At 43.8% G+C, this 10,997-nt stretch overlaps 1 protein-coding gene across 1 annotated transcript in view; it reads left to right on the top strand.

Annotated features, from left to right (window-relative positions):
- POMP (proteasome maturation protein) overlaps positions 1 to 4,011 on the top strand; it is a 6,431-nt gene extending 2,420 nt beyond the window's left edge. The window contains exons 2-3 of the mRNA XM_039862675.1: positions 95 to 188; positions 3,670 to 4,011. Of these exons, the coding sequence (XP_039718609.1) occupies positions 95 to 188; positions 3,670 to 3,737 (162 nt within the window). The 3' untranslated portion in view covers positions 3,738 to 4,011. The remainder of the gene's footprint in view (positions 1 to 94; positions 189 to 3,669) is intronic.
- The last annotated feature ends 6,986 nt before the right edge of the window (positions 4,012 to 10,997 follow it).

The following is a 10,997-nucleotide window of genomic DNA, read 5'->3' as shown; positions in this document are numbered from 1 at the left end:
GATCTTACAGATAATGAAGTACGTAAAATTAGATCATACATTTTTTTACCTCTTAATTTTTTCTAATCTTGCCCTTTCGATACTTTTCCCGAAGGTTCAGCGTCTTCCATTTCTCCCAAGCTCAAACCTTTCCCTGGACATTTTGAGGGGTAACGATGAGACTATTGGATTTGAAGATATTCTTAATGGTAAGTGTCATTCAGCACCTTTTTCTGGAACCCCAGTAACATAAAAGGCGGCGGCAGCAGACAAAACTCAGCATCCTCGTCCTCATTGGGTTCGCTGGGATGTGACTAGTTTTTTAAATGACGAGAACAAATAAAAGTTCTCTTTAAAGAACAGCCCCGCCTCCAAATAATTTTTGTGCTTCTATAGATGGTGAGTAGGAAAGAAGAATCTGTTATCTTTAACAAAATTCCTTGAATAATTGTATCATGTACGCAATACATGACTTTTAAGTAAGAACGATACGTGCGTCCTCTATAAATAATAATGGCATCCTTTGTTTTTTTCTGGTTCTGAGGAAGGTAAACAAATTCCATTCTGTATTGCCTCTGCTCATTACGCCTCAGCCGTTCAGAGAAACACAAAACCCAACAGGATTAAGTTATATTAGTTTTGCTCGGCCGCCGGTGTCTGGTGTGGCAATGCTGGCCACAGCCGAAGTCCAGCGAGCCTGCTCTTCGGGAATCTTCCCCGAGGGACTGTTTGAATGCAGGAAAACCTGGCATTCCTAAGCTTTGACCCTGAACTTGGACCTCATTTAAAGTTAGTGAGGGGAAGGTTCAAATCCACATAGTCTTAGTTATAAAAATGTATTCACTTGAAAATCACTTTCTGCGATTCTGTAGAAAGAAAAGGGGGATTCCTGAGCCTTTCTTCAGTTAGTCAGTCAGTCAGTCGTTAGGTGTCGGGCTCCGGGCTAGGCAGTGAAGAAACAGACATCTGTGCTTTCTAATAGAGGAGGTAAACAGATAAAACACAAACGATTATAAATTGTGATAAAATCTAGGCATGAAAAAGATAAGGATGTAGTTTGTTGCTGGGTGGGAGAGGCAGGCACCTCTGGGAATATGGCACACTGATTGATTCCCGATTGATATACGGGTTGACCTGGAGTAGAAGACTATTTCAGGCAGGAGGACAGCCGAAGAACTCTGAAGGGTTGAAGGTCTTATCCTACTTTCAAGCTCACGAGTTAGCCTGCCATGGTTTCCTGGATGTTGGCAGAAGACGGGTTCATTACTGACAGCAGTAGCTGTCACCAGAGGGTCAGCTTTTCTCTCGGTTCCCTGAGCCCCCATTGTCACGGGGCAGCGAGAAGGGCATCAGGTGACACCTGCACACAGGATAGATTTGTTACGGGAACAGGATCCCACCCCAGGTCAGAGCAGCTGAGTCGGAGTGACACGCAGTCGGCGCTCAGCCTGCCCATTCTCCAGGGCGGACACCGTGTCGGGCTGCCGAGGCCGGTCCCCTTAGAAATGGCCTTGGAGAGAGTCAGAGCAAAGGCAGGCAGCACCTCTGCTGCGAACACTCGCAGAATCGTGAGAGGCCCGTGGAGAACCGTCTCCCGACACACGCGCGTGCTCAGGCCCCTGCGGCTGCGGCGTTGGGGAGGTGGACAGTGGGCTAAGGTGGGGGGTCGAAGGGGTGGGAGGAGCCGGAGCTCTGCAGGGGTTCGCTCGGAATGGGGCGGGAAGCCACCGAATGGTTTCCAGCAGTGAAGTGATACGATTTCACGTTTAAGTGGATCACTGTCTCACTGTCTTGTGGGCATCTTTTTCTAGTCTTTGGCACATCTCTCTGAGGTAGGTGGATATGAGTTAGGGCCCTGACGAGGTGACCTTTGGCAGGCCGAGCCTCCCGCACGGCACTTTGGGTAATGTCCCCTCGGGGGAAGTGTGCACATGTGGGCGCTTTACGGCTGCACCTCAGGGCCTTGCCTCCCTTAGCCGTTCCTTCCTCTTAGAGTATTTTTCCGCCTCCTTTGTCAGACCCTAGTTTAAATGGCACTCCTTCAGAGAGGCCTTCCGTGGCGACCAGTCTAAAATAGCCCGCGATCACTCTGTCACCTCACTTTAATTCTTTGCATAGCACTTATCTGGTATTTCTCCTGTTTCTTAACTTGTGTCCCCCAATTAACTACAGACCGCGTGAGCCCTTGCTCGCTCTCGTGTCCCGGTGCCTCATAAAGTGCTTGCTCTGTAGTGAGTGTTGAAAGCTCTCACTCGTCACACTCCTCATCACCTTTGACCCACGAGGGACTTTGAAGTCTGTGATGAGAACGTGCATTTCTCCAGTGTGCATTTCGTAAAGTTTGGGAGGCGATGAGGGTTTGCTCACTCGCTAGGAAGTGCTTGGCCCGGGACAGTCTGTACATTTCTTGAGCGGGGTGGGTGCGTGGGGAGGGCGACGGTGAAGGTAGAAAGCACCCCCCTTCCTCAGTGCCGGAAGGGGACTTCCCTTCGCTCCTGCCCCTGCCCGGGGCCCGACAGCGAGCTCCTGGCAGAGCAGATGGCCCTGCAGGCCAGCGCCTTGCCACGTCTTCTGGGGCGAATGATTTATCTAATAAGTGCTCACTCTATTGGAGTTTAAAAGGAAGTGTTATCTAAATGAATATAATATGTTCTTCGTGTAAAAATTTAAAATATTAAAGGCGAAACTCAGGTGTCCTGCATGGTAACTGCCAGGCCCATTTCTGTCCCTCAGTCCCTGGTTACCTGCTGTTAGTGTGTGTCCCCCAGACTTTACTGTGTGTCTTCATGCAAACACACAGTCAGCAGATAGTTGGCATTGTTTGGCACCTGTGTGTTTAATACAACTGGTATCATACTGTGTGTCTTACAGTGCGTATGATATGTCAGTAGTTTGTTGACAGATGCTTACGTTTTTCTCATTAACGGGGCTGCAGCAAACACCTTTGCCTGTTTCTACTCATGTGCAGGCGTGTTTTTTTCACTTTAGATTTTGAATGTCTGTGTTAGTAACTGCAGCGGTATCAGTTGTCGCTAAGGCTACGTCGTTGTGTGACAAGTGAGTGTCGAGAGAGTATAGCTCGCTGAAGGTGTGGCACAGTCATCTCCAGTCTCTTCCAAGATGCAGCGAGGAAACATCCAAATCGATCCTTTAGTCGTGGTAATCAGTATTTTAATGTGAATGGTTAGTTATTTTTACAAACTGATTATACAGTTTAGTTCATTGGGTTTTTATTCCGTTTCTATTCCTACGTCGAGTAGGTGGCAAAAACGAAGAAAGGCTTTATTTGCCCTTAGAGGCTTACCGTTGGTCTTAATTTAAAAGCTCTTTCAGATGTATTATTGCAGTTAAATTTGTTGTCTGACTCATAAAAATAAGAGTGAGGATTGTTAAGGTTTTCTCGCTCTAGAAGTCTGATTTATGTGTGTGTGTGTGTGTGTGTAGTAGAGCGCAGAGCGATAGACAGAAAACGTGTTTGCAGTTTAGTTGAAGACCTCGCCTCCTCTCTTCATTAGAGATTGTTCTAGAGTCCTCCGGGAAGCCAGTCAGGCCCCTCGCCCTCACCACCATCGTTCTGTTTGTTTTGTCGCTTCAGGCTCGTTTGCCTGTCCTAGATGTTCATGTGAGTTCGGTCATTATGTTTATCTTTTTGTGAGAGTCTTTAACATGTCTGTTTTTGTTTGTTTCCAGACCCGTCACAAAGCGAGCTGATGGGAGAACCACACTTGATGGTGGAGTATAAACTCGGGTTACTGTAGCGCAGTGGCTGTCGCGAAAACGCAGGGGCCGCGGCACGTTTCTGGTCATCATCTCCCTGTCCCTTCACGTACGCGACGTTAAAAGTCCTGGCGCGTGGGACTCGTTGCCTGCATAGCATCTGATCATTTGGAATTCTTCGGATCTTTGGTTTCTGGCCATGTGACAGTTTGAAAGCACTGGAGATGGTTTTAAATCTCCTGATTTATTTTAAAACGATAGCCTTCCAAATCTTTAAAAAAATCGTTGCTAATAAATACTCTAAAACCATCCTCAGGTTCCATGTCAGCCAATTTTCTAGGTATTCCATAAATTTAATTTTGAATAATCATCCGTATCCGAGTGTGCGGTCTTCACAATAGCATCTTTCAGAGTAAACATCTATAGTTGATTTCACTGACGACACTCCAAATTAAGTACCTCGTTTCATTATAGTCCATTAGTGTTCATAAGAATCATTGCTTTATTGAAGCTACTTTGGAATTTGCTTTTTGATTCATTCAGGGTGAAAAGCATAAGTTCGGAGGTTTTGATTTAGGTCTTGTCTTTAAAGCGATAAAGGACCCAGCAGGTGTCAAACTGTTGTGCTGCATAGATTTAGATATCACGAGATATTTAAAATCATTAGAACAGTTATGTACACACACACACACGTTTCCATGACTAAATGCCATCATAATTTATTTAAAAATGAATCTTCACTGTGGTTCTTTTATATAAGATATTATTTATGAACCTGGTTTACAAAACGTAAAGATTTTTAGATTTAATTAGTGAGTAGGTCATCTTTCACTAATTAAAAATATTTCTTAGTTATCAATTTTCATTTGTTTCTGATAAGGGGTTAATATCCGGTAAGGAATTAATATTCAAAAACAACTCATACACCTCAATAAAAAAATAAACGACCCAATTAAAAAATGGGCAGAGGATGTGAATAGACATTTTTCCGAGGAAGACATACAGACGGCCGACAGGCACATGAGAAGATGTCATTGTCACTGATTATTAGGGAAATGCAAATCAAAACCACAGCGAGGGGTCACTTCACATTCTTGTGCATTCTTGTGTCCCCAGAAACATCTTTTTTGGATAAGTCATTGATTTGTAACTGAAGGCAATATTGCCCCTCCCTGCGGAGGCCTGGGGACATTTGACAATGTTTAGAAGACTTTTGGTTGTCACAACTTTATGGGGTGGGGACTGCTCTTGGGATTTAGTGGATAGTGGCAAGGGACACTGTTCAACATCCTACAGCATTTAGGACACAGAGTTAGTTGAAAGTACTAAAAGAAAATGATATAAAATACTCCTAATTTGTATTGAAACAGCCTTCTATGTCTTAAAGTTACTAACGAATATTGTAAAACTCTACATCCTGGTTTTGCTCCTGCAACCAAGAATAATTTGGGTTTGAAATGTCAGTAGCGTCAAGGTTGACAAACCTTGAGATAGTCCAAATGACACATTTTAGTTCCTCCTGATTGTCGAGATTAAGTTTAAAATCATGTTTGCCGATACAATATTTGCAAACCCGTTGTACACTCAGATTTTGAGAAAATAGAGAAATAATAAAGGCTCGCTGATTGTTTCTAGCATATTCTCTTTCAACTAATTAAGGAAGTTGGAGATGTCCTCTGTCCCTTCGTTCTAGGAGTAACAGATACCCTTCTGGCCAATAGAGGCTTCCATGAAATTAATGACATAGTTTGAATGGAGAAGCTGGTAGGTAATCAAGAGTAATGCTTCCTTTCCAAAGGCCGTTCTGCTTCAAGCTCTCTCCTTTCCCTCTCTTACCGTCTTTCTATTCACGCCAGCGATCCTCATCCCTCGATGCAGGTAAAATCACCTGGGAATCTTACGAAGAAAGTTTGGTGTCACGGTCTGAATCTCGGGAGTTCCAATAATCGTAGTCTGGGGCAGGTCCCAGGAAGTGTACTTGGGAAAAGCTCTCCAGGGTCGAGAACCTCTGATATAGATGTTTGCTTTCTCTGCTCGCTTTTGCCTTTATGTTAGTGACGTTCTTTAGCATCGATTAATTCTTCCGGTGTAGACCTCAGTGCTGACAAGTTAGCTACTGTTCCTTGATCTCTGCGATCTGCACTGTTTGCTTCCGGTCGCTGGAGAACCGGGTGGAATTCTGCTTTGATTTTAACTCAAGATGTAGGCCACCCTTTTTATTTGTTTTTCTGTGTTATATAGAAATCTTGCAAGATATAAACTGCATTTTCACCAACTTTTTATTTTGGAAATTTTCAAAGCTACAGGAGGTGGGGACTTATTTGGGGTCCTTCCTAAGAGTCGATTGTGGGTCTCTCTGAGTTACTTTCCTAGATGCCAGACTCTTCAATTAGGCATTTTTTTTCCCGTTCAGATTTTATGATTTTATCGAACTATTAGTTTAGTATCTTCGTTGTGTCTGTTTTGCTTGTAAAATATTAATCTTTGGGTTCAAGAGGAACATCAGATTGGGGACTGATTAAAATTCTTTTTATTAACACTAAGATAATAAAATTTCACAGTAAAAGAGAAACGTACGTAATGAGGGTCCAGCCCAATTCCATATTAATCCTTTTAACGTGTATGAGAATAAAGGAATTTGCGTGTTTTATTATCTGGAAGTGTTTGGGGTTTGGCAAAAACTTGAGCGCTATTTGGCGCATCATGTGGCTTTTCCACTAAACACACCTCTTCACTCCCGCCCTCTGCAAAATATAAGTGATAGACTTGTCACCGTTCATTAATTTTGCCCTTTGCGGCGGGTGTCCCCCGTGTTTATGCATTTTGTTACTCCTTTGAATGCAGACATTCAGGAAAGTGAAGGATGATCCGAACATGTAGATGACTGAAAAATGGCAAGACCATTTCATATATAATCTTTAATCTACAGTTGGTTAAAATTTTTTTCAAACACGAAATCTAAGTATAAATTCTGACTCGCTCTTTTAATAAAGCAAAACCCAAAATGCCGTGACCCTTTATTGGACTTGTTTAGCTCATGATTTCAAAATTGAAATTCAGGTTTCTTCACGTACAGCAAATGCTTAATAAGAACCTGTACTTTTAGTTCATTTTATCATAGATTCTTAAATCATATTAAAGAATGAGAGAACATATTGTTAGTTTTTTTAATAGAATTTCAGCAGGGTTTTTTTTTTCCAATCAAAAAAAATGTAAGGGACTTTAAATGCTTTTTCTTTTAAAGGTAAAAATTTAGCGTTTGCTTCCAGACGAATTTATTTCTGGAACCAGTAGACGTGCTTTGTGAGTTGTACTCTGTCTTTTTGCGTCTTTTTAGTGTCTTGACCTTGTGGAGACAGGAAAAGCTATATTGTTCATCTCCGTGATGAAATAGAGGTCACGTAGAGGATGTGGCTTTGGGTCATTGAAAGACCAGGTGGAATTATGCTTTAACTTTGGCTCGTCTAGCTGTCCTTTGGAGAGATGGATTGATTTTTAACTCAAGACTTAAAACACTCTTTTTGAACTTAGAGAAAAACTGAAATTTTGAACTTAGAGAAAAACCGAGAGAACAATATAAAGAACACCCAAAATAACCTTCCCGTAGATTCACCACTTACATATCTTCTCTGATTTCCTCCGGGGTAGATTCAGGGTACACGTTTTTGTCTAAGAAATCTACAAAGGTGGTGACATGGGCTGCTTACTGCACCGCACGGGGTCCCACACAGGTTAGGGCATCCCGTCGATGGGTGTGGCCAGGTACCGTCACTCGGTTGATGGTGGTGGCCGCCAGAGCTCTCCTTTGTCCAAGTACAGTGTTCCTTTTGTAATTAGTAAGTGATCTGCGGCGTAATCACATGAGACCTTGTGCGTGTCCCCAAGAACCTTTCACCCAGAAGTTTTAGCATCCGTGAAAAATCTTTGCCTCGATCATTTATAACATGGTCGTTGGGACAGGGGAGGGCTGAAAAAGGTGATATTTCATTATCCTACATTTATTGGCTGACAAGTTTTATAAATCCAGATTCCCCCCAATTTCTCTCTCTCTAAGGTATCCCTATGGTCTCATAAACTCTTAATGTTTTATAGTCCGTTTCTGTCACTGCTCTTTGATGCCCTAAACCTAGTTGTTTTAATGAACGCATAGACCTTCAGTTTGAAAAGACATTGGGTTTAAAGTTAATTTAATTTTACCATTAATGATATTAACGGGATTTCGCAGCGTACTGAATATACTTGCAATACGTTAACTCTCACAGTTCTCATAATCGTAGTTGTCATAGAAGTTATCACCGAGGAAGTACTATGTTAGCCACAGGGGACACTGCTGGCCGTAACGCTACTGACGCTTTGCCCGGTCACGTGAGAAAGCCATCAAGACAAGCAAGGACCAACACAAGACAAGGACAGCCACAGCCGTGCTCCATTCTGTGCCTTGGCCCTCAAGCAGGCACTAGATTATGAACATTTTAAGAGGAGACAGAGGGACCAACCAACAAGGCACAAGATGGGATGCATTCTTCTTTTCAAACTTTTTATTAGGGAAAATTTCAAACATCCAAAAGTAGGTAGAAAAATACAATATAATCTCATGTTGCCGTCATCTCGCTTTCATAATTTACTCATGGTCATCTTGTTTCATGAATACGTTTCACCCACTTTCCCCTCAATATTATTTTGAAAGAAATTTCAGGCCTCATTCCAATGTGTAAATATTTCAGTTTATAAAACTAACATAGCCACGATACTGTTATTATCAGCCCGAAGTTAACAATAATTCCTTATAATTAAATCGAGTCAGTATTCAGATTTGTGAAGGTCTAATAAATGGCTTTTTTTTTTTTTTAGCTGTTTTGTTTGAATCGGGATCCACGTAACTTATACAGACTGGTTAGGTTTTGTGCCAATTGTCTCTTAATTTGGGCTCCCCTTTATCTCTCTCTATCTCTTTTTTTTTTTTTTTTTTTTATTTGCTTGTTGCAATTTCCCAGTCTACGTTTTGGTTCTTGTGTCTTTGTGGTACATAGTTGAACATGTTCTCGCCTCTGCATTTTCTATAAATTTCTAGTTGAATCTACAGACTTGATCAGATTCGGGGTTACTATTTTTGGAAAAATCACTTTATAGGTGGTGTAGGTGGTACGTACATCATAAACAGACGCCAAATGCCTAACGGGCCCTCATCCTGATGTCGTGGCCACTGATGCACAATGCAAGGACCCATTTATTTACTAGGGGTTGCAAAATGACGATTCTAAATCTGTCATTACCTCTTCATTTTTAGCCATTATACTTCTGTAGAAGGACATTTACTGTCACCTACCGTTTGGTTACCCAGGACGAGAGTCAGCATAAGAAAAATAGGAAACTAAGCTTTCTTCTTACTTTCAACCATTTTCAAAATAACAAGTTTTTTGTTTTGTTTTTTTTTATTCCATAGCAGTGACCAGTTCGTTTTTCTTCTTGTCAGTATCATAATGAAGGAGCATATTGTCCAATCGTTGTAGAAAAATTGCAAAACTCAGATCAGTGAGAAATCAGGCAGCGCCTGGAGGGTTGGAGAACTCAGGTTTACGACGCCGATGGTCCCAGGAGAGCTAGTGCTCTGAACATCTGGGCCCCGAGCTTAGGGTTATACTCGCGTTGTTAGTTGACATGGGCTGATTCACAGACCCCGGGAGTTGCCATGGGTTACAGGTAGTTCAGACAGGTATTTAGGCAACACGTCTGTTTTCTATACAAAGCATTCCTAAGGGGAGAGCGGCACCGCATGCTTACAGAAACAGGACAAGGAGCTGATTACAGCAAGCAGGCATGCTTTACAGAAGCAGAACAGGGTGCTGATTCCAAGGTTAGAAAATTCCTTCACAATCAGGGTTTTTTGTTTTGTTTGCTTAGTTGTTTTTTTTACATAGATAAACTGACCACAGGCCAGCTTCCCATATTAGGGACTGGTCTGGCTTCAGAAGTTCTCTAGTCCCTTAAGAAAACAGAAACTGTATACCCGCAGGGCTTGGCTTTGGGGAAAAGACAGGCAAAGTCAGCAACCAGATTCCATTTCTCTTTAGTTTACCTTCCACTTTGTGGGGCCCATTTGACTTAATTTTGGCCGGCTGGCTTCCCCCTCACTTCCTACACTCTGAATCCTTTAGGGGGATCACCCTCCCTCTGTCGTGTGTCGTCCTGTGGGGAGGTGGTACCTGCCTCACTCGCTAGAACCTAAGCGGGCCGACTCTGTGTTCCTGAGGTCTCCGGGGGACAGGTGTGTGACCCAGCTCAGCCAGTCAGACATCTCTCCTGGATTTGGACTCCAGACCAAGGACACGTGCCAGGACAGTGCAGCGACTCGTCGCTGGCAGAAGTGGCGCCCTTTGCGCTGCAGGATCCTTGCCGAGTTGCTGCTGCTTAATCCCTGGGGCACCCCGGCCCCTGGGTGTTCGCTCGGCCTGTGCCCAGGTTCCCCGGCTTTTCTCTGCGGGCCTCTGCCACCCTTCCAGCAGAGGCAGCGTGCTTGCCACGAACGGCACGTTTCAGTGCTCGCAGTCAGCTCTGAATGATCCAGAGACCGGCCTCGGACAATCGGTGTCATCGGGAGCACGTCCCCAGAGGACTGTGACGATGAGGAAATAGTTACCTGTCGGAGGTAGGCCAAGCCGTGAGTCTAGGCAGGACATCCAGCCATCATTGGCAGGCAGCTGTAAAACAGCCCTAACCTGCCTGTTTCACTTGAAATCACCTGCCCGATTCATAGCAAGGTTCTGGGCGAACAGACTATGGGAAAAAAAAAGTCAGGGCCTGGGGCTGCTGCTTCCGACAGCAATGGAGACTTTAAAGCAGGTCAGTAAGTTCAGACCCCCAAACCCACCTACGGAAGCCCGAAGAACGTTACTTCTCACTCGGTCTCGTGCGCCCCGAAAGCAAATCGTGCCTGTCGCATTAGCACAGCTGTTGAGGGCCCAGCCCCCCAGATCCCCCAGGGGCGCAGTGATAGGACCCCGAGATTAAGTGTGAACGTGATGGAGGAAGGCAACAGCCCTCCCCTCAGAAGGAAGGTGTGTCTTTCTTCCCAAAGACCTTTCTCCCCCGATGGGGCCTAGTTTACCAGAAAGCCAGTTCCCCTCTGCGAGCCACATCCAGAGAAGTCTAACGTGTAGAAAGATTTGGAGACTTCACCAGTTTATAGCTCCAAGAACTTGGGGGCTTGTACAGGACGACATTTTGAACGTGCTTTGGGAAGAAGACTATGATGCCCTCACAACAAGATAGTTCTAGATCGATTGAACTCAAGAATCTGGATG

The sequence above is a fragment of the Pteropus medius genome, unplaced genomic scaffold (assembly GCF_902729225.1).
Source record: "Pteropus medius unplaced genomic scaffold, Ma_sr-lr_union100, whole genome shotgun sequence".
Taxonomy (NCBI): domain Eukaryota; kingdom Metazoa; phylum Chordata; class Mammalia; order Chiroptera; family Pteropodidae; genus Pteropus; species Pteropus medius.
Note: the sequence above shows the minus strand (reverse complement) of the source record. Positions and strands in the feature narration are given on the sequence as shown.